Source organism: Ranitomeya variabilis, chromosome 5 (assembly GCF_051348905.1).
Source record: "Ranitomeya variabilis isolate aRanVar5 chromosome 5, aRanVar5.hap1, whole genome shotgun sequence".
Taxonomy (NCBI): Eukaryota; Metazoa; Chordata; class Amphibia; order Anura; family Dendrobatidae; genus Ranitomeya; species Ranitomeya variabilis.
In genome coordinates this window covers 302,184,135-302,210,808 of record NC_135236.1, presented here as the reverse complement: position 1 = coordinate 302,210,808, position 26,674 = coordinate 302,184,135, and the positions used below count along the sequence as shown (strand labels likewise).

The 26,674-nt window shown below is 41.3% G+C and overlaps 1 protein-coding gene across 1 annotated transcript in view; it reads left to right on the top strand.

The window, feature by feature from the left end:
- ITIH5 (inter-alpha-trypsin inhibitor heavy chain 5) overlaps positions 1 to 23,967 on the top strand; it is a 175,007-nt gene extending 151,040 nt beyond the window's left edge. Inside the window, exons 11-14 of the mRNA XM_077264495.1 lie at positions 8,836 to 8,889; positions 13,738 to 13,854; positions 14,854 to 15,231; positions 23,158 to 23,967. Of these exons, the coding sequence (XP_077120610.1) occupies positions 8,836 to 8,889; positions 13,738 to 13,854; positions 14,854 to 15,231; positions 23,158 to 23,435 (827 nt within the window). The 3' untranslated portion in view covers positions 23,436 to 23,967. The remainder of the gene's footprint in view (positions 1 to 8,835; positions 8,890 to 13,737; positions 13,855 to 14,853; positions 15,232 to 23,157) is intronic.
- The last annotated feature ends 2,707 nt before the right edge of the window (positions 23,968 to 26,674 follow it).

Below are 26,674 nucleotides of genomic sequence, written 5' to 3'. Positions count from 1 at the left end.
GTTTCGTCCGTGTAACTATGGGCGCACATGCGCACTGCTCTCACTTCTCATTTTAATCGTGATTTATATAAAAAAAAACCTTTTGATTTAAATCAGTGATTTAAATCATGATTAAAATCATGATTTAAATCGATCCGATTTAAATAGAAAAAAATCTTTTGATTTAAATCGTGATTTAAATCATGATTTAAATCGGCGTGATTTAAATCAATCCACCCTGGGTAATTCCCCTCCAGCCGTTATAAACTAAAAGAGCCACCTGGTGCAGCAGTAATGCTGCATTCTGACAAGGTGGCTCTTTTAGTTATTGGTGCAGTCAAAGCAGAAATAAAGAGTTTTATAATTTCGCAAAAATACCTGTCTTTAGCCCTGGATGCAGGTCTTAAACCCCTTCTGCACACGCCACACTGCCGTCACTCAAGGCTTCTTCGGCGCCGGGTGCCGCCCCCTCCGCGCTGTTTTCAAATCAAATCCGGCGCCTGCGCTGTTTTGTTCTGCCTGGGGCAGGCGCAGTGAACGCTGCCCGTCTGACCTCAGATGCAGTCTCGCAGACTGCGCCTGTGCGGCCACCCAGCTTGTGAATCCCAGCCCCGCCGTGTGTTATGCATTATGCATAACGTTTACACGTCTTAGTCATGTGGAACAGTGGGGTGTTGTGTAAAGCATCAACGCTTTAATATTTCTGGCGTTCTGGCTTTTACAATAACTCCATGTGAAGAACAAGGCTTCAAAACATCTTCATTTCTTCTGTGTCTACAGAGATCTAGTTAGAAAATGAAGTAGTGGTATTTTGGACCAAAAATTGCTGGACGTACAAATTTATGAAAAATATGGAAATATGCTAATTATGCAAATTGTCTCTTCAGAGAGGAAGGGAACTAGAACTCTAGTGCCACCTGTTGGAAGTAGCAATCCTACAAGTCAATGTCGACCCTTTAACGAGCCTTGTCACATGACTTAGGATAATAGCCAAACCAGAATCTCAAATTGCAGACACTGTTTCGAAATACTGCCCCTCGTTAGTGCAAAGTGGAGATCTGGTTTGGCTGGGTGAGAGGCATCCGACCGATATCCAAGAAGTGCATAATTAGCATATTTCCCAGAGGAGCATTGCGGCGTTAAGTCTCCTCATATCGGCATGCTTAGCATATCAATCTCCGCAAGGAGAAATTATACTTCTTGGATCACACACCTGAATTAAACTTTCGTATACACACAACACATGTGAAAAAATGTCCAGCTTGTCTCAATTAAGGTATTCAGCCGAGGAGGCATACCCTTTCCTTGTCTCCAAAACTGATAACGAGAGAGAGGATCCCTTTATTTTTCCTCCTCCTCAAGTGATACTGAGCTACCACACAGACACCCCAGGACACAAAATGAACCAGCACCTCACCCCCCCGAAGATTATGAGCCACAGATTCCTGATTTTGTGATGCAATCAGGAATCAAATTTGACACTACTGGCCTCAAAAAACTTTTTCAAAGTCTTTTTCTCAGAGTACTTTATAAACCTCATGGTGGCCAAAACAAATTTGTACGTCCAGCAATTTTTGGACCAAAATACCACTACTTCATTTTCTAACTAGATCCCTGTAGACACAGAAGAAATGAAGATGTTTTGAAGCCTTGTTCTTCACATGGAGTTATTGTAGAAGCCAGAAATATTAAAGCATTGATGTTTTACACAACACTCCACTGTTCCACATGACTAAGATGCGTAAACGTTTTGATGCCATGCACAAATGTTTGCATTGCAACGATAATACACAGTGTCCTCACAGAGATGACACCAACTTTGACCAACTTTTCAAAGTTTGGCTTGTCATTGATTACTTCAGCAACAAGTTTGTTGAGGTGTAGGTTTCCCAAAGGGACATATGCATGGATGAGTCCCTAATATATTTCAGGGGGAGGCTCAAATTCTGACAATACCTGCCCAATTAGAGAGCCAAATACAGAATTAAACTCTACAAACTACGAGAGCGTTCCTCAGTACATCAACAGGTTTAGAGTTTATGAAGGTAAGGACAACTGGATTTAACTCCCTGAATGCCCCCCTGTCCTGGGAGTGAGTGGGAAAATTATGTGGGATTTGATGCACCCACTGGTGGATCAAGATTATCACCTCTATGTAGATAACATTTATGCCATCATCCCATATTTCAAGTCCCTCTCTGCGTGACCTACCACAGCATGCCATATTGTCTGCAAAAATTAGAGAGAACTCCCTAAGACACTTATTGGATAGCTGTTCAGAAAGGGTGAAAGCAGTGACCAATGTAGCAACAAGATGCTGGTGGTCAAGTACAAGGACAAGAGGGATGTCCATTTTTTGACCACCATATTTGGTGATAGCAACACCCCTAACACTGTATGAGGTTCCTCTACACAGTTCCACAAACTAGACTGTCCTGAGGTACAGCATGAAAACGAAGGGAGTTGATCTCTGTGATCAAGTCCTCCAGCCATACAGTGCAATGAGAAAAGCTAAGGTGTGGTGTAGGACCTTCCTTTCTTCAGTTCCACCTGTTCTTGATCAAGACCCTAATATTTAAGTCAGGAAGGAGCGGGCCCCAGTACTTCTGGGACTGAATGTCCCCGTATCGTACCAGGGCAGTATTTCCCTGGTGAGGTCCCTCAAAGCACAAATAAAGAAGGTCGCAAAAAAGGTGACTAGTGTGTTATAGAAGGGGGATAAGAAAGAACACCATTTGGCAATATGACATCTGCCCAGACAAACCTAGCCTGTGTATAAAAGAACGCTTCAAACTCTACCACACATTCATGGGCTACTACATCTATTTCTGATTAACAAAACTTACATATGCCAAACTGATGCAGTCTACGATGCAGTCTGCACAACTCATGTATGCCAACCTGATGCACTCTAAACAACTCACATAAGCCAACCTGATGCACTCTACACAACTCGCATAAAGCCAACCTGATGCACTCTACACAACTCGCATAAAGCCAACCTGATGCACTCTAAACATCTCACATAATCCAACCTGATGCACTCTACACAACTCGCGTAAAGCCAACCTGATGCACTCTAAACATCTCACATAAGCCAACCTGATGCACTCTACACAACTCGCGTAAGCCAACCTGATGCATTCTACACAACTCACGTAAGCCAACCTGATGCATTCTACACAACTCACGTAAGCCAACCTGATGCATTCTACACAACTCACGTAAGCCAACCTGATGCATTCTACACAACTCACGTAAGCTAACCTGATGCACTGTACACAATTCACATATGCCAAACTGATGCACTGTACACTACTCACATATGCCAACCTGATGCACTCTACACAACTCACATAAGCCAACCTGTTCCCCATGAAGAGTGTGCGGTCTTCCAGGTGCTCAAATAAAAGATGAGTCTGATAGGGTATCAAGACTCTTCAGTACTACAGACTACTACCTATGCCTAACAATACACGTAGGAATAAATGACACAGCAAAAATTGGCCTGGAAACTATAAGCAGAGACTTTGAAGGAACTGGGAGCTCAGGTCATCTTCTCATCCATCCTCCCTGTGATTGGACATGTAACAAGGAGATCAAACAGGATTCTACAGGTGAACAACTGGCTATCAACGTTTTGGGCTTCTTGACCATGGAGTGAATTACCTGCATGACGAACTCCTTGCTAGAGATGGGTTGCATCTTAAGAAAACAGGAAAACACCTGTTTTTTGGTAGACACCTTGCTACACTGAACTAGATATGAACACCTCATGAAAGACACATGTATCACAACAAAAATATGTAATATGTAATAATGTTATTTTGTGATCATGCATTTATGGATAATACTAGAAAATCGGCAAAACTGTGGTACACAAAAGAAAACCCGCGATCAAATATTCAAAAAAAATATATTGAATATACATAAAATCATTTTTATTAAATGCACAGGAACAGGAAAAGGAAGGGTTACACCAAATAGCCAAGAGAATCTCTTGGATTCTACACACCTGGACACACTGGGTCCGTGCTCCCGAAACTCAGCTTATGCATCACGGGTGAGCTGGTTTAAATTCCTTCTCTAAACCAAATAGCACATGCGAAAATAGGACGCTCACAAAGACATGATATTCAAAGGTATAGTGACCAGGGAGATCAATCTAATATTGTATGTAATCGTAGTCATATTGCACATTCCCCATATGGCCACATATGGCCACATAAAGACTCCAAACAATGGTTATAACATTATCAGGGTGCATCAACTGATGCTATTACCTAATTGAAAACCAGGAGAAAGTCTAGGAGCGTCCTCCCTGATGCGCGTTTTGGCAGTAAAGCCTTTTCCAATGCTTTCAAAAAGGCTTTACTGCCGAAACGCGCATCGGGGAGGACGCTCCTAGACTTACTCCTGGTTTTCAATTAGGTAATAGCATCAGTTGATGCACCCTGATAATGTTATAACCATTGTTTGGAGTCTTTATGTCGACATACAGTATATGGCCATATGGGGAATGTGCGATATGACTATGATTACATACAATATTAGATTGATCTCCCTGGTCACTATACCTTTGAATATCATGTCTTGTGAGTGCCCTATTCTTGCATGTGCTATTTGGTGTAACCCTTCCTTTTCCTGTTCCTGTGTATTTAATAAAAATAATTTTTTTGCTTATTCAATATTTTTTTTTGAATTGCTGATTGCGGGTTTTCTTTTGTGTGCTACACTGAACTAGAGCAATATGGGATGGGAAATATAGGTCCAGAAAAAAAGTATGTAGCTAATTCATTATTTTGAGAACCCTGCAATTAGAAGTGGAAATAAAGAACAAAGACAACAAATTACGAATGAAAATAGAGGAGCAAGAGAAACTGACTACAAACTAAAATGTGTCTATGCAAATGAACAGACCATGATAAACAAACAAGGATAATTGGAGCTGCTAAAACAAGAATAGCACTCAGCGCTGAAATCTCATCTCCCGAGATCTTGGTGCCGAGATCTTCATCAGCACATGCACTGCCCCCGGAGGCCATTTTCCTAGAGTCCGCCACATAGGAAACCATGGAACTGCGGGGGCTCTGGCCTTTCACAAAATGTCGGCATAGCCCCCGCAGCACCAGAAGCACACCTGCAGCAGCACTGGACACCCCCGCAGCACTGCCGGACACCCCCTCATCCCAGCCTGTGGCCTGCAGCAATGGTATCGGTATATCCACATTATAAGACGCACCCCCATTTTCCCCAAAAATTTTGGGTGAAAATGTGCGTCTTATAATCCAAAAAAGTTTTCCCCACATATGAAGTATTGGTGTACTAAGGAAAATTTTCACAACAAATTTTAAGGTCCATTTTCTCCTGCTATCCTTGTGAAAATAAAAACGTTTTGTGCAGCTTTTAGAGTGGTGTTATTTTGGGGTATTTTCCGCAATATAGGCCAACATTTTTGTAAATTAAAATTTTCCTTTTCACAGTTCTAGGTTGCAAAATTCTGGGAAGTACCTATGCTCTCCACCATTCTAGATAAATTCCTTGAGGGGTCTAGTTTCCAAAATGGGGTCACTTGTGGGGGATTTACACTATTTAGGCACATCAAAGGCTCTCCAAACATGACTCCCGCACACCATTCCATCAAAGTGTGCATTCCAAAACATCACTCCTTCCTTTCTGAGCTCTGCCGTGTGCCGAAACAGTAGTTTTTCCCCACATATGAGGTATCAGCATACTCAGGATGAAATTGCACAACAATTTTTTGGGTCCATTTTCTCCTGTTACCCTTGTGAAAATAAAATGTTCTGAAGTTTTTAGAATGGTGTTATTTTGGGGTATGTTCTGTCATATTGTCCCCTCAAAGTCACTTCAAATGGGATCTGATCCCTAAAAAAATGATTTTGAAAATTTTGTTTGAAAAATGAGAAATCACTACTCAATTTTTAACCCTTCCAACTTCCTAACAAAAAAATGTGTTTCAAAAATTGTGCTGATGTAAAGTAGACATGTGAGAAATGTTATTTATTAACTATTTCGTGTGACATAACTCTCTGGTTTAAGGGCATAAATATTAAAAGTTTGAAAATTTCGATATTTTAACATTTTTGCCAAATTTCCCATTATTTCACAAATAAATGAAAGATATATTGAACAAATTTTACCACTAACATGAAGTATAATATGTCTCGAAAAAACAGTCTCAGAATCCGTTTAATCCGTTAAAGTGTTCACGAGTTATTACTACATGGAGTGACACCTGTCAGAATTTTAAAATTTGGTCTGGTCACGAAGGTGAAAAGAGACTTGGGGGATGAAGGAGTTAAAGCAAATGTGTCTTTAAAAATATATAAAAAGATGACATAGTATTTAAATCATGTCTTTTTGTTAAACATATTGTCATTAAAAAAGTGTTTAATTTTTCATATTAGTATGTATATGAGAAAAATTAGATCTTGCAATTTTTACTAAAAATTTACTTGGCTTTACAATAAACTGCCTTTTCAGTAGATATTACTTTTACTATTATTATGCTTAATAATAATTTTATTTATATAGTGGTAACATACAGCTCTGGCAAAAATTAAGAGACCACTGCAAAATGTTCAGTTTGTCTGATTTTTCTCTTTATAGGTATATTTTTGAGTAAATGTAAATCTGACAACATCTCCGAATTTCCAAGCAATAAATTTAGTATTTTTTTTCCGAAAAGGAGAAATGGTCAAAATGCAAAAAAAACCCCAGTGCTTTCAGACCTCAAATAATGCAAAGAAAACAAGTTCATAATCATTTAGAAACAACAAAACTGATGTTTTAACTCAGGAAGAGTTCAGAAATCAATATTTTGTGGAATTTTTAATCACAGCTTTCATGCGTTTTGGCATGCTTTCCACTAGTCTTTCACACTGCTTCTGGCGCAAAAATGTAAGCAGTTCTTCTTTGTTTGAAGGCTTGTGACTATCCATCATCCTCTTGATTACATTCCAGAGGTTTTCAATGGGGTTCAGGTCTGGAGATTGGGCTGCCCGGGACAGGGTTTTGATGTGGTGGGCTCTTAAGTTTTGCCAGAGCTGTATAGCACCAATAATTTCCACAGCACTTTACAGACGTCATCATCACTGTCCCCATTCTGGCTCACAGTGTATAAAAAATTCCTTATCAGTATGTCAACAGTCATATCATAATCACCCACAGGCTCGGTTACTATTATATGAGTAATGAGAGAGGTGTATAGATCACAAATGACCCACCATTCACAATCAGTGATGTCATAGTTCACTTTTCCCCCTGAAGAATGACCTCCGCGCAGCTGCCAGAGCATGCTCACAACACTCTCACATAGAAGTAAATGGGCCACCTCCAGACAATTGTGTCTTATGGTTCTTAACTTTAAATGCCTCTATAATCACGTATAGATAAAAGAATGTAAAAAATGTACTTTTAAAAACTAACAACAGTAGAAGAAATGAATATTTTTGAACAATTAAAAATAACCTGTTGATGTAATTAAATAGGAGACTTTCCCCTTAATTCAAAGAAAAAACATAGTGAAAAGCAAAGCTAATCATAGGGGAACATTGTGAATTGCCACATTTATGTCCTCTATTGAGGCTCTTAAAGGGCCACTGTCACCCCCTCCAGCCGTTATAAACTAAAACAGACACCTTGTGCAGCAGTAATGCTGCATTCTAACAAGGTGGCTCTTTTAGTTTTTGCTTCTGTTATTCCCTCAATAAAGCGTTTTATAATTTTCCCCAAATACCTGTCTGCAGACCTGGAGGCGGGTCTGAAGCCTCCTCTGTGAAATGCCCAACTGCCGTCACTCATCTCTTCTGGGGCGATGGTCGCCGCCCCCTGCGCGCTGTTCTTCTTAAATCCGGCGCCTGCGCTGTGCGTGCCTGCCTGGGGCAGGCGCAGTGTTCATTGGCCATCATAGCTCAGATGCCGGGTGCCTGACTGCGCCTGTGCAGGCAGTGCGGCCACCCTGTTACTGAATCCCCGCCCCGCACTGTGTTATGCATTATGCACAGTGCGGGGCTGGGATTCCTGGGCATGCGCACTGCGCTGTTCAGACGCTCCCCCGCCTTCCAGCGTTGCCGGAATATACAGGTTTCCTTGCCGGCGTTTGGAACCGCCACAAAGAACAAAGCTGGAAGGCGGGGGAGCTGGGGGAGCGTCTGAACAGCGCAGTGCGCATGCCCAGGAATCCCAGCCCCGCACTGTGCATAATGCATAACTCACTGCGGGGCGGGGATTCAGTAGCAGGGTGGCCGCACTGCCCGCACCTGCGCAGTCAGGCACCCGGCATCTAAGCTATGATGGCCAATGAACACTGCGCCTGCCCCAGGCAGGCACGCACAGCGCAGGCGCCGGATTTAAGAAGAACCGCGCGCAGGGGGCGGCGACCATCGCCCCAGAAGAGATGAGTGACGGCAGTTGGGCATTTCACAGAGGAGGCTTCAGACCCGCCTCCAGGTACAAAGACAGGTATTTGGGGAAAATTATAAAATGCTTTATTGAGGGAATAACAGAAGCAAAAACTAAAAGAGCCACCTTGTTAGACTGCAGCATTACTGCTGCACAAGGTGGCTCTTTTAGTTTATAACGGCTGGAGGGGGTGACAGTGGCCCTTTAACAGCAGATTTTACTAAAAATAACCATTGCAATGTACTGGTAGAAGTGAAGGTGCGGGTCGGTTTTCCTAACAATGAAAGTTCAAAGTATGGATTTTACAGTAGCGCTGTGTAAATATTTTTCAAGGGAAACATGTTATCAAAAGGAAGCACAGACATAACTGATGTTGTTGGCAGGGAAATACACAGTAATACACATTATATAATTTTATTTTTGTGTTTATAGGAATTCCATCTAAACTAATAAGCACAAGCAAACCACCCATCTCCAAAACATCAGGTAATTTCATGGAAATGTTATAATATTTTTTTTACCTAATGCCTTCTTATTTACATAAGGGCTATTTCAGATGTCTGTGATAATCGCTCTGATGTCGGGTTCACCATGAATGAGCATCTCCTGACCCGAGCGAGACAGCTTCATAGGAATATATGCAGCTATCATGCTCAGGTCAGATGTGCGGCCAGCCCATGCATTGCGGTCCGACATCAGAACGATCATCACGGACATCTGAAATAGCCCTGAAGATAATAGTAGCACAATCACAATAGAATTATATACAGTGGGGTAAAAAAGTATTTAGTCAGTCAGCAATAGTGCAAGTTCCACCACTTAAAAAGATGAGAGGCGTCAGTAATTTACATCATAGGTAGACCTCAACTATGGGAGACAAACTGAGAAAAAAAAATCCAGAAAATCACATTGTCTATTTTTTTTATCATTTTATTTGCATATTATGGTGGAAAATAAGTATTTGGTCAGAAACAAAATGTCATCTCAATACTTTGTAATATATCCTTTGTTAGCAATGACAGAGGTCAAACGTTTTCTGTAAGTCTTCACAAGGTTGCCACACACTGTTGTTGGTATGTTGGCCCATTCCTCCATGCAGATCTCCTCTAGAGCAGTGATGTTTTTGGCTTTTCCCTTGGCAACACGGACTTTCAACTCCCTCCAAAGGTTTTCTATAGGGTTGAGATCTGGAGACTGGCTAGGCCACTCCAGGACCTTGAAATGCTTCTTACGAAGCCACTCCTTCGTTGCCCTGGCGGTGTGCTTTGGATCATTGTCATGTTGAAAGACCCAGCCACGTTTCATCTTCAATGCCCTTGCTGATGGAAGGAGGTTTGCACTCAAAATCTCACGATACATGGCCCCATTCATTCTTTCATGTACCCGGATCAGTCGTCCTGGCCCCTTTGCAGAGAAACGGCCCCAAAGCATGATGTTTCCACCACCATGCTTTACAGTAGGTATGGTGTTTGATGGATGCAACTCAGTATTCTTTTTCCTCCAAACACGACAAGTTGTGTTTCTACCAAACAGTTCCAGTTTGGTTTCATCAGACCATAGGACATTCTCCCAAAACTCCTCTGGATCATCCAAATGCTCTCTAGCAAACTTCAGACGGGCCCGGACATGTACTGGCTTAAGCAGTGGGACACGTCTGGCACTGCAGGATCTGAGTCCATGGTGGCGTAGTGTGTTACTTATGGTAGGCCTTGTTACATTGGTCCCAGCTCTCTGCAGTTCATTCACTAGGTCCCCCCGCGTGGTTCTGGGATTTTTGCTCACCGTTCTTGTGATCATTCTGACCCCACGGGGTGGGATTTTGTGTTGAGCCCCAGATCGAGGGAGATTATCAGTGGTCTTGAATGTCTTCCATTTTCTAATTATTGCTCCCACTGTTGATTTCTTCACTCCAAGTGGGTGGCTATTGCAGATTCAGTCTTCCCAGCCTGGTGCAGGGCTACAATTTTGTTTCTGGTGTCCTTTGACAGCTCTTTGGTCTTCACCATAGTGGAGTTAGGAGTCAGACTGTTTGAGGGTGTGCACAGGTGTCTTTTTATACTGATAACAAGTTTAAACAGGTGCCATTACTACAGGTAATGAGTGGAGGAAAGAGGAGACTCTTAAAGAAGAAGTTACAGGTCTGTGAGAGCCAGAAATCTTGATTGTTTGTTTCTGACCAAATACTTATTTTCCACCATAATATGCAAATAAAATGATAAAAAAACAGACAATGTGATTTTCTGGATTTTTTTGTCTCAGATTGTCTCCCATAGTTGAGGTCTACCTATGATGTAAATTACAGACGCCTCTCATCTTTTTAAGTGGTGGAACTTGCACTATTGCTGACTGACTAAATACTTTTTTGCCCCACTGTATATATATATATATAATATTTCTGTGTATATTTATATTCATAGTTTGAGATAAGTAAATCTTTGAAAAATTTGCCTCGTCAGCACTTCACTGATTAATTATTTTTTAACTAGATTATTCCATGGGATGTAAGGCTACGTTCACATTCGCGGCGGGCGCCGCAGCGTCGGGCGCCGCAGCGGCGCCGCATGCGTCATGCGCCCCTATATTTAACATGGGGGCGCATGGACATGCGGTGCACTTGCTTTTTGCGCCGCATGCGTCCCTGCGGCGCCCGCGTCGGGGCGCAGAGGACGCAGCAAGTTGCATTTTTGCTGCGTCCAAAATCAATGGAAAAAAGGACGCATGCGGCGCAAAAAGCAGCGTTGTGCATGTGTTCACATTTGCGCTGTGCGTTGCGGCGGCGACGCTGCGGCGCACACCGCAAATGTGAACGTAGCCTATGGCCTCTCCAATAATAAGAGGTTGTGTTTGTTTTGCTTAGAAAAAAGACATTTCAGAGGAGATCTCATTTATATGTATAAATACATGTGTGGCCAATATAAAGGGCTGGCACATGACTTGTTCATTCCAAACAGCATTCATTATGTGTGGAGGAAAGGGGATTACGGCAGCTGAGTAGGAAAGGGTTCTTTACAGCTAGAGCAGTAAGACTATGGAATGCCCAACCACAAGAGGTAATAATGGCAGCTACATAACATTTTAAAAAAGGGCTGGATGCTTTTCTCACAACAAATGGTCTTGAGGGTTATAGATAATCTAGTGATAGAGAATGTATAACTGGTGGAGGAAGGTTGAACTTGATGCACCAATGTCTTTTTTCAACCTATGTAGCTAAATGAGAGCGGTGTATTGGCTACATGTAAAACAGTGAATGACATTTGTTTTTCTACCTTGAAAAAGGAGCCAGTTTGGCGTTGAAACACATTGGTGTGATAAAAATCTTAATTTTATACCATGGAGAAATCTTCATTCCCGCAAGCGCAGCCCAGCTCCCACTAAAGTGAATGTAAAACAATGAAGGCAGAAATAGGAATCTATATTCCAGCATCTTAGCATTTATATGTGGTGCACACAGTTCCATAATAGAAAAGTCTTCAGTGGATTGTCAGGCATCCACTCATCTCTACCCTAATAATGTCATAACCATTCAAAGTCCAACCACATGAGCTGAATATTTTATACAGGCACAAGATTTGGGGATTTGGGGACAATTTGCTGGCAAAATAAGACATGCGAGCAATAGATGTTAACCCTTGCCCATGTGGCCTTTTAGTATAACTAGATTTAACAGCTGGTTATAGACTGCTGTGGTGGGCCAGCCACCAATGTGGTTTGCCTTTCTGGCACATCTTCTCCCTCATCTCTTTCTACCACTCTACTTTTGCTTTTGGAGCGCCCCCGGTAGGGCAATGGGGTACTCGGTATCGGGCCCTTCGGTTCTCAAGGGGGATGTCACGGTGGCTGACCCGGTCCGTGGCCCTAGGGATGTCCGTTGTAAATGGGGGAAAGGTCTTTAAAGGGATAATGTTCATGATGCCATCTGTGGTATTCGGTCAGGGTGACCGACGCTGCTTAGGGGGCTGCTGGGGTGATGTGATGGCAGCTTGATGGTATACCTCCCCACAGGTGAACTGTATCCCCAGGGATTCCCAGAGTGTAGATGGTGGATGATGTAAGGTGCAGTGAAGAACGAGGACACAAGGTTGCAGTCTCTTTACCTTTTTACTGATGGCTTCAGCATCCACAGTCCAGGGTACGGACCACAGGGTAGGCAGAGTCCGGTCGGTCTGAAGGCAAATCCAGAGTCCCCTTATCCAGGTGGAAATCAGTAGCCTTCCTCTAGCGCCTGGATGTTGTAGTACCTCCCTGCTGAGCTTCTTGGTAAGGTCCTCACAACTGATGTTTGTGTTCTAGATGTTATTTCTCTTTCTCTCTGTCCCCCTGATGGAATGGATTGGATAAACCCGTATGACTGGTGGCCTGAGGCTTTTTAAAGGGACTCTATCACGCCCCAGCCCCCACCGTGCCTCCTGGGTATGAGTCGGGCAGCTAACGTGGAATTACCTGTCCTGACGGTCTCTGGAGCAAGGCTCGGAGACGATTGCTCCCTCGGTGTTCCGGCTACCGGGTCCTGCGCCTCAGAAGGAGGCAGCCTTTTGCAGGGCAGAACTCCTTCTGGTTTCTCTCCTGTTTTCTGAAATGCATTACCAATAGACAATCCAATTAACTCTGATTAACCACAGATTTAAGTGTACCCTAAAAACACATCTCTTTAGACAGGTCTATCACCTCACCTCTGTAATCAAACTATTTCAGTTCTCCCTTCATACACTTTCCTCAGAATCTGTCCCTTCCTATGATCTGTTCATAGGACATAGACAGATACTAGCTGGAGAGTCCGTTCATACATCTTTAAATGAATACCCGTATTTAGTATAAAGATGGCTGGACCTACAATACAGGCACTTTATTGTTACCTTTTTAGTCCCTTCAATTTTTCTATAGATTGCAAGCTCTTATGAGCAGGTTCTTGCTCATCTTGTTTGAAATGTTGAAATATGTGTTATTATTTGATATCTAAGATTGTTTGTCTGGAAATAAAATTGCTATAGAAATAAAATCATTATCTTGGAGAATCCAGCAGGATGGATGCCCATATATTATATCCACATGCCCCAATGGGTCATATGGATAAGCATTTTGTTTTCAATGACCACCATGTAACATTGGTGAGAAAATGTATGGATGAACGCCTTATAGATGTCATAGAAGGGTACCTGGAAAAATCCAGCACACAACTTGTTAATTGGTTATGCTTGAAGAATCTGCACAAACTGATGACTTAAAGATTCAAAAGAACAAACTTAATATATTTGTATCCGTATAAGTAAGATTTTTACAGATACCTGGATTAAATGAGTCTTAGCTAACCTTTTGTATTTCTCTCCGTCCTATTAGCGGATGGAGATCCCCATTTTGTTGTGGATTTCCCACTGAGTAAACTGACAGTGTGCTTCAACATTGATGGTGAGCCTGGTGACATACTAAGGCTTGTGTCCGATCACAAAAACTCTGGTAAGTTGCTAATAAAATTTGTGATTAACCAGTCAAATGAAAGAACAAAAACTAATTTTCTGCATGAAGTCTCGACTAATACTATTTCAGAAATGCTTTTCCTGTGTTCATTCATGTAACTAATATTTGAGAGTCATTTCAATCATCTTCACCTTAGTTCCCAAGCCAGGTCTTCTTGGCTTTGGTCTTCCAGGTTCTTAATTCTTCACGGTACGGAGTTCAATCCTCCATCCATGTAACTCCAATTACATTTATAACAAACTGTGACAAGGTGTAATCGATCTAAATAAACCCTACACAATTTCTACAAAATAAAATGAAGAAAATATGTTCAACCAAATACAAAATTATTGACCGTTTTACTGGTCGTTAAAAACCACAAGCGACTAAATCATTAAGCCATTAATATGAACATAAAGGATCAGAATTATAAGCCAAGTATATTTATAGCTAAATGTGATGTCTACAATATATACATTTCACAACAGTTTTTCCACTGTAAATGTGAAAGATTAGCCTGTCATGCACATTAGATGGCTTAGCCGGTCATTTGCCCGGCAGCCATCTCAGCAATACACATACCAGCGCATGTTCAGCTGAGCTCTCCTGTGTTTTCCGTGAGAGCAATTGCCAAACATGTCTGGTGACGTCTTATCTACAAGAGGCAATATGATCATCTGTTCGAAATTGTACATCGTGAATCGATATTTCCACAACAATAAATTATCTGGGACTCCCATACACATTAGACTGTCAGTTGAACCTGACTATCATCAATATCATTGGTTTAGGCCAACATTTGTCTAATGTGTATGGGGGCTTAAGTGTTAATTTATGTTTGGGATAGACATTTATACACACTGGTGTTAGATGTTCAGAACTTTCCTATTTTACCACCACCGTTTAAATTGTACGATTTTAAACTATGAACCTTTGCCTAAACCATTGTAGTACAATATCTGAATAACCTAAGTCAATCATGTTCTATTTATGTTTAAGGTGTAACCGTAAATGGAGAGTTAATTGGAGCTCCTGCCCCACCAAATGGTCATAAGAAACATAGGACCTACTTTAGCAGAATTACGATCATCATCAATAAACCAAGGCGCACTTATATAGAAGTTACTCCCTTCAAAGTTATACTGGACAGTAAAGATCGTCTCATTCTCACATGTGACAAGAACGCTATAGTGAAAAACGACGATCTAATGGTCTCCATCACTGCCAAGTCAAATGTCACCATAACTGTCCAAGGGACCATTAGCTTTGTAATTCTGGTTCATCGCTACAAAAATCCAGCTCCTTATCAGAAGAATCACTTGGGATTTTATATTTCTAACAGCAAAGGATTGTCTACTAATTCTCATGGCCTATTAGGTAAGGTGGAAAGCTCTTAAATTCATGGTCTTTCATTTGCTGCAATGGATGTATAGATTAACAAAACAAGAAGTTGCTACAGCAGAATTTACTAAAGGAACAAAAAAGCAATTATTCACTTAAATGGATAATGTGGTATCAACCTATCAATGTTATTCTTTGTTTTAGAAAAAGCTATACAATCATTAACAGTGCCTGAGACACTGGTATCAGCATACGGATACATGCTACATAACAGCTACAAGGACATAGGAGGCAATAGATTGGAGATACCCACTTAATTAAATACTGTGAGCAATTAATTAAATTTTGTGAGCAGTGTATATATATATATATATATATATATATATATATATATATATATATCTAATATATAAAGCTGAATGTGTGTATGTGTGTATGTATGCATGTATGTGTGTGTGTGTGTGTATGTCCGGGATTGGCATCTGAACCGTCGCAGCTACAGCCACAAAATTTTGCACAGTCACACGTCTGGACCCCGAGAGCGTCATAGGCTATGTTGTGAGGCGAAATTTTAACCCCGCGCGTTCCAATTCACCAAACAATTTTGCCCCTATCTACATAATGGGGAAAAAATGAAAGGAAAAGTGTTGGAGGCAAATTAACAGCTGCCAGATGTGAACAAGGGGGACTTAAAGAATGAGAGCGATGGCGCCAAAGAGTATATACTGTACAGTTGCTAAGGTGGGGCCCCGACATAGGATAATCACCACACCACCACGGGGATATGAACACACAAACAAAATGCGCCACACACTACCACGTGCTCGAACACATATATCACCCTCAGCACACATTTCACCACACATACACCAACCTCGCCACATAAAAGTCGAAACACAAAAGTCGCCGCTCAAAACTCGCCACGCGCAAAACTCTCCACATGCAAAACTCTCCACACGTGCAAAACTCACCTCATGGAAAACTCGCCACATGCAAAACTTGCACATGCAGAAAAATTGCCACATGCACAAAAGTTGCAACACATGCAAAAGTTGCCTCACACAAAACTTGCACATACTCAAAAGGCACCACACATAAAACTCGCCACGAGCAAAACTCGCCATGCGCAAAACTTGCTGCACACAACTTGCTACACTAACCTGTCACATGCAACTCGACACACAAAGTTGCTACACGCATGTCGCCACACAAAACTCATCTCACAAAAGTCGCTACATGCATGTCGCCACACGCAACTCAACACACACAACTTGACACACGAAACTCGCCCTAAAACACACACAAGTCTGGTATTATCCTTCAAAAATAAAAATCTGATTAATAAGCAGACAAACTACAAGAGCAACAAATGTACCATATAGGAATCCGGCAGCTGTCAGTCACATGACCAGTCTATTATGTGTATGTGTGAGCTAATATATACTGCCAGGGGGTGGGCTTACTGTTGGCTGGGGATTTATCAGGCTGCCAATTTAGCTTACAAATACTGTGGTAAAAATACTGACCAAATAACGTGTGAACGAGGGCTAATACAGGAGGAGATGACCTACAGATATATATATACAGGAGGAGATGACACACAGGTATATACTATTTACAGGGGAGATGACACACAGATATATACTATATACAGGAGAGATGACACACAGGTATATACTATATAGAGGAGGAGATGACATACAGGTATATACTATATACAGGAGCAGATTACCTACAGGTATATAGTATATACAGGAGGAGATGACATACAGGTATATGCTATGTATAGGAGGAGATGACATACAGGTATATACTATATACAGGAGGAGATGACACACAGATATATACTATATATAGGTGAGATGACACACAGGTATATACTATATACAGGAGATTACATACAGGTATATCTAATATATAAAGCTGAATGTGTGTATGTATGTATGTGTGTATGTCCGGGATTGGCATCTGCACCGTCGCAGCTACAGCCACAAAATTTTGCACAGTCACACGTCTGGACCCCGAGAGCGTCATAGGCTATGTTGTGAGGCGAAATTTTAACCCCGCACGTTCCAATTCACCAAACAATTTTGCCCCTATCTACATAATGGGGAAAAAATGAAAGGAAAAGTGTTGGAGGCAAATTAACAGCTGCCAGATGTGAACAAGGGGGACTTAAAGAATGAGAGCGATGGCGCCAAAGAGTATATACTGTACAGTTGCTAAGGTGGGGCCCCGACATAGGATAATCACCACACCACCACGGGGATATGAACACACAAACAAAATGCGCCACACACTACCACGTGCTCGAACACATATATCACCCTCAGCACACATTTCACCACACATACACCAACCTCGCCACATAAAAGTCGAAACACAAAAGTCGCCGCTCAAAACTCGCCACGCGCAAAACTCTCCACATGCAAAACTCTCCACACGTGCAAAACTCACCTCATGGAAAACTCGCCACATGCAAAACTTGCACATGCAGAAAAATTGCCACATGCACAAAAGTTGCAACACATGCAAAAGTTGCCTCACACAAAACTTGCACATACTCAAAAGGCACCACACATAAAACTCGCCACGAGCAAAACTCGCCATGCGCAAAACTTGCTGCACACAACTTGCTACACTAACCTGTCACATGCAACTCGACACACAAAAAGTTGCTACACGCATGTCGCCACACAAAACTCATCTCACAAAAGTCGCTACATGCATGTCGCCACACGCAACTCAACACACACAACTTGACACACGAAACTCGCCCTAAAACACACACAAGTCTGGTATTATCCTTCAAAAATAAAAATCTGATTAATAAGCAGACAAACTACAAGAGCAACAAATGTACCATATAGGAATCCGGCAGCTGTCAGTCACATGACCAGTCTATTATGTGTATGTGTGAGCTAATATATACTGCCAGGGGGTGGGCTTACTGTTGGCTGGGGATTTATCAGGCTGCCAATTTAGCTTACAAATACTGTGGTAAAAATACTGACCAAATAACGTGTGAACGAGGGCTAATACAGGAGGAGATGACCTACAGATATATATACACAGGAGGAGATGACACACAGGTATATACTATTTACAGGGGAGATGACACACAGATATATACTATATACAGGAGAGATGACACACAGGTATATACTATATAGAGGAGGAGATGACATACAGGTATATACTATATACAGGAGCAGATTACCTACAGGTATATAGTATATACAGGAGGAGATGACATACAGGTATATGCTATGTATAGGAGGAGATGACATACAGGTATATACTATATACAGGAGGAGATGACACACAGATATATACTATATATAGGTGAGATGACACACAGGTATATACTATATACAGGAGATTACATACAGGTATATCTAATATATAAAGCTGAATGTGTGTATGTATGTATGTGTGTATGTCCGGGATTGGCATCTGCACCGTCGCAGCTACAGCCACAAAATTTTGCACAGTCACACGTCTGGACCCCGAGAGCGTCATAGGCTATGTTGTGAGGTGAAATTTTAACCCCGCACGTTCCAATTCACCAAACAATTTTGCCCCTATCTACATAGTGGGGAAAAAGTGAAGGGAAAAGTGTTGGAGGAAAATTGACAGCTGCCAGATGTGAACAATGGGGACTTAAAGAATGAGAGCGATGGCGCCAAAGAGTATATACCGTACAGTTGCTAAGGTGGGGCCCTGACATGGGATACTCACCACACACGGGGATATGAACACAAACACAAAATAAGCCACACACTACCACGTGCTTGAACACATATACGACCCTCAGCACACATTTCACCACACACACACCAACCTCGCCACATAAAAGTCGAAACACAAAAGTCACCACTCAAAACTCGCCACGCGCAAAACTTGCTACATGCAAAACTCGCCATATGCAAAACTAGGCTCACGCAAAACTCGCCACACGTGCAAAACTCACCTCATGGAAAACTCACCTCATGCAAAACTTGCACACACAGAAAAATTGCCACATGTACAAAAGTTGCACCACATGCAAAAGTTGCCTCACACAAAACTTGCACATACTCAAAACGCACCACACATAAAACTCGCCACGCGCAAAACTCGCCATGCACAAATCTTGCTGCACACAACTTGCTACACTAACCTGTCACATGCAACTCGACACACAAAATGTTGCTACACGCATGTCACCACACAAAACTCACCTCACAAAAGTCGCTACATGCATGTCGCCACACGCAACTCAACACACACAACTTGACACATGAAACTCGCCCTAAAACACACACAAGTCTGGTATTGTCCTTCAAAAATAAAAATCTGATTTAATAAGCTGACAAACTACAAGAGCAACAAATGTACCATATAGGAAATACGGCAGCTGTCAGTCACATGACCTGTCTATTATGTGTATGTGTGAGCTAATATATACTGCCAGGGGGTGGGCTTCCTGTTGGCTGGGGATTTATCAGGCTGCCAATAGCAACCAATCACAGCTCAGCTTCTATTTTGCTACAGTTAATTCATCTGAGCTCTGATTGGTTAATATAGGCAACAAAGACATTCTCAGTATAACAAAGCTAATATATGTTGTGAAATGCTTCTATTAGCTTAGTTTTTGCCTTTTAATAATTACATTTCTATCTATTTGTTTTGTGGTTTTTGCGTGCAGAATAAGTTTTTGTTAACACATTCTATTTTGCTAACAGCAGTCATTAACCCGGGCGAAGCCGGGTAGTACAGCTAGTGTGTATGTGTATGTGTATATATATATATATATATATATATATATATATATATATATATATATATATATATATATATATATATATATATATATATATATATATATATATGCCCTGCTCAAAAAAATAAAGGGAACACTTAAACATCAGAATATAACTCCAAGTAAATCAAACTTCTGTGAAATCAAACGGTCCACTTAGGAAGCAACACTGTTTGACAATCAATTTCACAAGCTATTGTGCAAATGGAATAGACAACAGATGGAAATTATTGGCAATTATCAAGACACACTCAATAAAGGAGTGGTTCTGCCGTTGGGGACCACAGACCACATCTCAGTACCAATGCTTTTTGGCTGATGTTTTGGTCATTTTTGAATGGTGGTTGTGCTTTCACACTCGTGGTCGCATGAGACGGACTCTACAACCCACACAAGTGGCTCAGGTAGTGCAGCTCATCCAGGATGGCACACCATTGCGAGCTGTGGCAAGAAAGTTTGCTGTGTCTGTCAGCATAGTGTCCAGAGGCTGGAGACGCTACCAGGAGACAGGCCAGTACACCAGGAGACGTGGAGGGGGCCGTAGGAGGGCAACAACCCAGCAGCAGGACAGCTACCTCAGCCGTTGTTCAAGGAGGAACAGGAGGAGCACTGCCAGGGCCCTGCAAAATGACCTCAAGCAGGCCACAAATGTGCATGTGTCTGCACAAACGGTTAGAAACTGACTCTGTGAGGATGGTCTGAGTGCCTGACGTCCACAGATGGGGATAGTGGTCACAGCCTAACACCGTGCAGGACGCTTGGCACTTGCCACAGAACACCAAGATTGGCATATTCGCCTCTGGTGCCCTGTGCTCTTCACAGATGAAAGCAGGTTCACACTGAGCACATGTGACAGACATGACAGAGTCTGGAGACGCCGTGGAAAGGAAAGCGATCTGCCTGCAACATCCTTCAGCATGATTGGTTTAGCAGTGGACCAGTAATGGTGTGGGGTGGCATTTCTTTGGAGGGCCACACAGCCCTCCATGTGCTCGACAGAGGTAGCCTGACTGCTGTTAGGTACCGAGATGAGATCCTTAGACCCCTTTGAGACCATATGCTGGTGCGGTTGGCCCTGGGCTCCTCCTAATGCAAGACAATGCCAGACCTCATGTGGCTAGAGTGTGTTAGCAGTTCCTGCAAGATGAAGGAATTGAAGCTATGGACTGGCCCACCTGTTCCCCAGACCTGAATCCGATTCAACACATCTAGGACATCATGTCTCGCACCATCCACCAACATCACATTGCACCACAGGCTGTCCAGGAGTTGGCGGATTCTTTAGTCCAGGTCTGGGAGGAGATCCTTCAGGAGACCATCTGCCGCCTCATCAGGAGCATGCCCAGGCGTTGTAGGGAGGTCATACAGGCACGTGGAGGTGCAACACACTACTGAGCATCATTTCCTTGTCTTGAGACATTTCCACTGATGTTGGATCAGCCTGTAACTTCATGTTCCACTTTTTAAGCATCATTCCAAGTCCAAGATTTGTTTAAAAATATAGATAGTGATATACACTCCTCAGCATTGAAATGTCAACACCAAGAAGGAAAACTCAAGATATTTTGGAAATCACAGGATTGATAAACATGTTAATAATACGCAAATAATGAGAGGTGAAACCACATTTTCAAAAATCTCAACTTATGCAGGATTGAGTATATGTGCCATGCTCAGAAATACGCATACTTGCATGCCTTGGCATGTTATCAATAAGATTAATAATGGTTGTCAGAGAAAAGTTCTGCCAAATTTACTTGAGCACCCAAATGATTAAGATCCGCGCCTGGCAATTCACTTTGCAATTTCAGATCAATGACATTCCAGATGTGCTCAATGGGAGACAAGTCCAGAGATTCTGTAGGCCATGCTAACACGTTCAGGCCACATAGGCTAGTCACAATAGGACTAGAAACATGTGCCTTGGCTTCTTGGGATACAATGGAAAAATGGCCATACCACCGGTCCCAAAATTGATCTATTCTGCACTACAAGTGAAATTGGACATTATATACAAAGCCTAAGGAATCAAACAGTGTTACACACACAAACCATCAGAGGCTGGAATGGAAGTCTATCCTCTTGTGCAGAGATTTCCCAAGGGAATGTCACAATGACTCTACTCCTGGGATGATAATCTGGGGTGGTATAATGTATGGCAGCCAGACCCCTCTAGTCTTTTTCCAGGTAAATTCTCAGTTTGGCATTAAAATGATTTGGTCATGGAACCAGTCGTGTGGCCATTTTTAGAAAATGTCCTAGGAGTCATTCTTCCAAGAAGTTAATGCCAGACCGCATGTTCCTTGTGCTACTGTGAGTAGCTTGTGTGGCCTAAATGTGGTACCATGGCCTGTAGCATTTCCAGACTTGTTTCCTGTTGAGCACCATGTTTTGTTATGGGTTGGCAATTGCACAGGAAGCTGCCAGCCGTGGATCTTGAAGATTTTCATGCCCAAGTAAATTAAACAGAGCAGAATATTCCTCAGATAACCATTAATAACCTCACTGATAGCAGGCCAAGGTGTGTAAGTGCATGTATTTCTACATGTGGTACTCAATACAGAATAAAACATACAAGAAACAAAATGAGCATAAACCTTGCTGTAACTAAATAAGTAAGAAGCAAAAGTGCATTTAAATAACATAGGGTTCTTAATAACACTGTTTTTTTATTAAAAAGGCATACAGGCCATCCCACCACGGCAATGTGACCCTATATGTTTTTTATATAAAAAAAACAGTGTTACTAAAAACACTTATTTAAATGCACTTTTGCTTTTTACTTATTTAGTTACAGCAGGGTTTATGCTCAATTTATTTCTAGTAAATTTTGTCTGTTTAATGGCTAATGTGAACATACATTTACATGTTGCAGGTATACCAACCCAAATTCCAGCTCAATTTGAGTGTCATTACAGAAGAATTTGTGATGTTTAGAAAATTTTAGTCCCAGCTTTTCACGATTTGCAAATCACTACTTCACGTCGGTTGATCCTGTTATTTCCACAACTCCAAGACTTTTCTTTTCTGTGTTGCAGTTTCAATGTTGGATACACTAGTTCTATTTCTGATGATGCATTACTTTTAGGTAATTAGCAAGTTGTTTAAGAATTATAAGGAGACAGATGTAGTTACATTATCGTTTATTTTTTTCACAGGTCAATTCTTATACAATGAAGTTAAAGTCACAAACGTGTCAGTGGGCACCAAGGGCCAAGCCACAGCCCTGTCTTCAAATATTGTCAGTATGTTGAAGGTGCGAAATCGCTCAGTCCCTGTGATAAGAAAGCAGAGGAAGTTGTACAACGGCCTTCATCAAGTTGATTGTTGGTTTGCAAAAAATAATGCTGAAAAACTGATTGATGGGATTTATCAGGATTATCTGGTATCTCATCCCTTTGACTGTGGGAATGATTTAATAGCAAATGAAATTTAAATCAGGATTCAAGTTGGACATTCTCAACAATATTCAGTACATCAGTTTCCAGGAGACAATCTGTGGACTAGAACATGATGGCAGCAAAATGTTGTTTCCTTACATTTGGATCCATCTGACACAGTGGGTATATACTGATGTCTTTATGGGTTACAGAAAATACTGTGACTTGTCTGCATAAATTGTTCCTTGAGAACATTTACAATAGAACCAAAGCATTGGTTTTTCTATATATGGTAGTTGATATGATGCTCAAGCTCATGACTGCATAGATAGGTGTTAAAGAGGACCTGTCGCCAGGTCAAAAGCGACCATTTTTGCTCCTGCTTTAAATCTGCCAGACATATAGACCTTTTCACTATGTGTTGATTTCTATAGTCTTTACCAAATTGACGAGGCGTATAGTATTCTTTGGGGGGAGTAGTGGAGTGAGTGGAAATCTTTAGGCTGTGAATCTGCCAACTTGGAAAAGACCATTAAAATTATGACTAAATAAAAGGGCCCATATCTCCGGAACCACATGACTGATTTGAAAAAAAAAATCAGAAAAAATATAGTCAGGAGACCAATGGAAATAAAACAAAGGCAAAAAATTTTCGCCTGATGAAAGGTCCTCCTTAAAGGGAAAGTCTTCTTTATACTATACTCCTATGATATATAGTAACTTCTTGTGTACAATGAAAATCTGCACCGTTTACTGAGTAATTTACAAAATCATTTTTACTACGGTAGTTACTTTGCATTATTTATTCATTTGGCTTCAGATTTATTGTATTGAATGGATGGTCCTTTTAGGTCAAGCATATTTTATCCAAGGCATTAAAAACTTACCTCCGGACATACAGAGCAGATTGAGACACTATTAATACAAAATAAGTTAGAATCTTAGTTACTTGTGAAGACTGGAGGAACCCATGTACATGGAAATGGAAACCAGTTTACAATGGTTTAACTTAATTTATTTAGGATTATTTTGACACAGTTTAGGACTTGCATGAAATGCAGTGAAATGACAGTACTACTTTGAAGAAATATAATTTGGATTGTTTAGAGCTCTAATATTTATGTCACATTGAATTTTAAAATCTGACTACAGGTACATGTACAGTGGGGAAGAAAAGTATTTAGAAACCAATTGTGCAAGTTCTCCCACTTAAAAAGATGAGAGAGGCCTGTAACTGACATCATAGGTAGACCACAACTATGAGAGTCAAAATGAGAAAACAAATCCAGAAAATCACCATGTCTGATTTGTCAAGATTTATTTTGCAAATTATGGTGGAAAATAAGTATTTGTTCATTAACAAAAGTTTATGTCAATATTTTGTTATATATCCTTTGTTGGCAATCATAGAGGTCAAACGTTTTCTGTAAATCTTTACAAGGTTGGCACACACTGTTGGTGGTATGTTGGCCCATTCTTCAATGCAGATCTCCTCTAGAGCAGTGATGTTTTGGGCCTGTTGTTGGGCAACACGGATGATCAACTCTCTCCAAAGGTTTTCTATGGGGTTGAGATCTGGAGACTGGCTAGGCCACTCCAGGACCTTAATATGCTTCTTATGAAGCCACGACTTCATTGCCCTGGCAGTTTGCTTGGGATCATTATCTTGCTGAAAGACCCATCCACATTTCTTGCTGATGGAAGGAGGTTTGCACTCAAAATCTCATGATACATGGCCCCATTCATTCTTTCATGTACATGGATCAGTCGTCCTGGTTCCTTTGCAGAGACACAGCCCCAAAGCACGATGTTGCCACCCCCATGCTTCACAGTAGGTATGGTGTTCTTTGGATGCAACTCAGCATTGTCTCCTCCAAACACGACGAGATTGGTTTCTATCAAACAGTTCTACTTCATCAGACCATATGACATTCTCCCAGTATTCTTCTGGATAATGCAAATGCTTTCTAGCAAACTTCATACGAGTCAAGACATGTACTGGCTTAAGCGGGGGGCATGTCTGGTACTGCAGGATCTGAGTCCCTGGCAGCATAGTGTGTTACTGATGGTAGCCTTTGTTACGGTGGTCCCAGCTCTATGCAGGCCATTCACTAGGTCCTGCGTGTGGTTCTGGGATTTTTGCTCACCGTTCTTGTGATCATTTTGACCCCATGGGATGAGCTCTTGCGTGGAGCCCCAGATCGAGGGAGATTATCAGTGGTCCTGTATGTCTTCCATTTTGTTATTATTGCTCCCACAGTTGATTTCAGCAAGCTGCTTGCCTATTGCAGATTCAGTCTTCCCAGCCTGTTGCAGGGGTACAATTTTGTTTCTGGTGTGCTTCAACAGCTCTTTGATCTTCACCATAGTGGAGTTTGGAGTGTGACTGTTTGAGATTGTGGATAGGTGTCTTTTATACTGATACTGATAAGTTCAAACAAGTGTCATTACTACAGGTAGTGAGTGGAGGACAGAGGAGCCTGTTAAAGAAGAAGTTACAGGTCTGTGAGAGTCAGAAATCTTGCATGTATTTAGGTGACCAAATACTTATTTTCCACCATAATTTGCTAAATAAATCTTGCCAAATCAGACAATGTGATTTTCTGGATTTGTTTTCTCATTTTGACTCTCATAGTTGTGGTCTATCTATGAAGTCAATTACATGCCTCTCTCAGCTTTTTAAGTGAGAGAACTTGCACAATTGGTGGCTGACCCAATTCCTTTTTTTCCCCACTTTACATGTAAAAATTAAAGGACATTGACACCTCTGCAAATATTTTTATTGCATAGTATGATTTTTAAAAATGTTAAATAAAATATGTATGCAATTGTTTTTAATAAAACCAATTGTTTTCTGCAGTCTGCATGTCCTCACATGAACTTTAAGCTGCTTGATGCTGTTCAGTCTCAATCTTTAAAGCCAGTTTCCTGTCAGGTCAGTTCTCCACATGCTCTCCCTCCTCTCCTTGGTGATAATATACGCTTTTATCCCAGTTTAATTGATTTTATTTTGATTTAAATAGATTAGTGAGACTGGAGACTGATCCAATAGGGCACCATCTTTCATATTTACCAAAGAACTGAATCGAGCAGGCTATTTTACTACATGCAAGCTGCAGAAGACCAATGATAAAAGATTTTTAATTAAAAGCAAATGCAAATCTGTTTTATTCCCTAAAATACATAGAATATCAAAATATTAGCATTTTATATAAAATGGAATAGGTAATGGGAGAACTAGAAGTGGTCACAATTATACCTTTTACGTAAATGTTTTTGGGGCATCTACATTGTT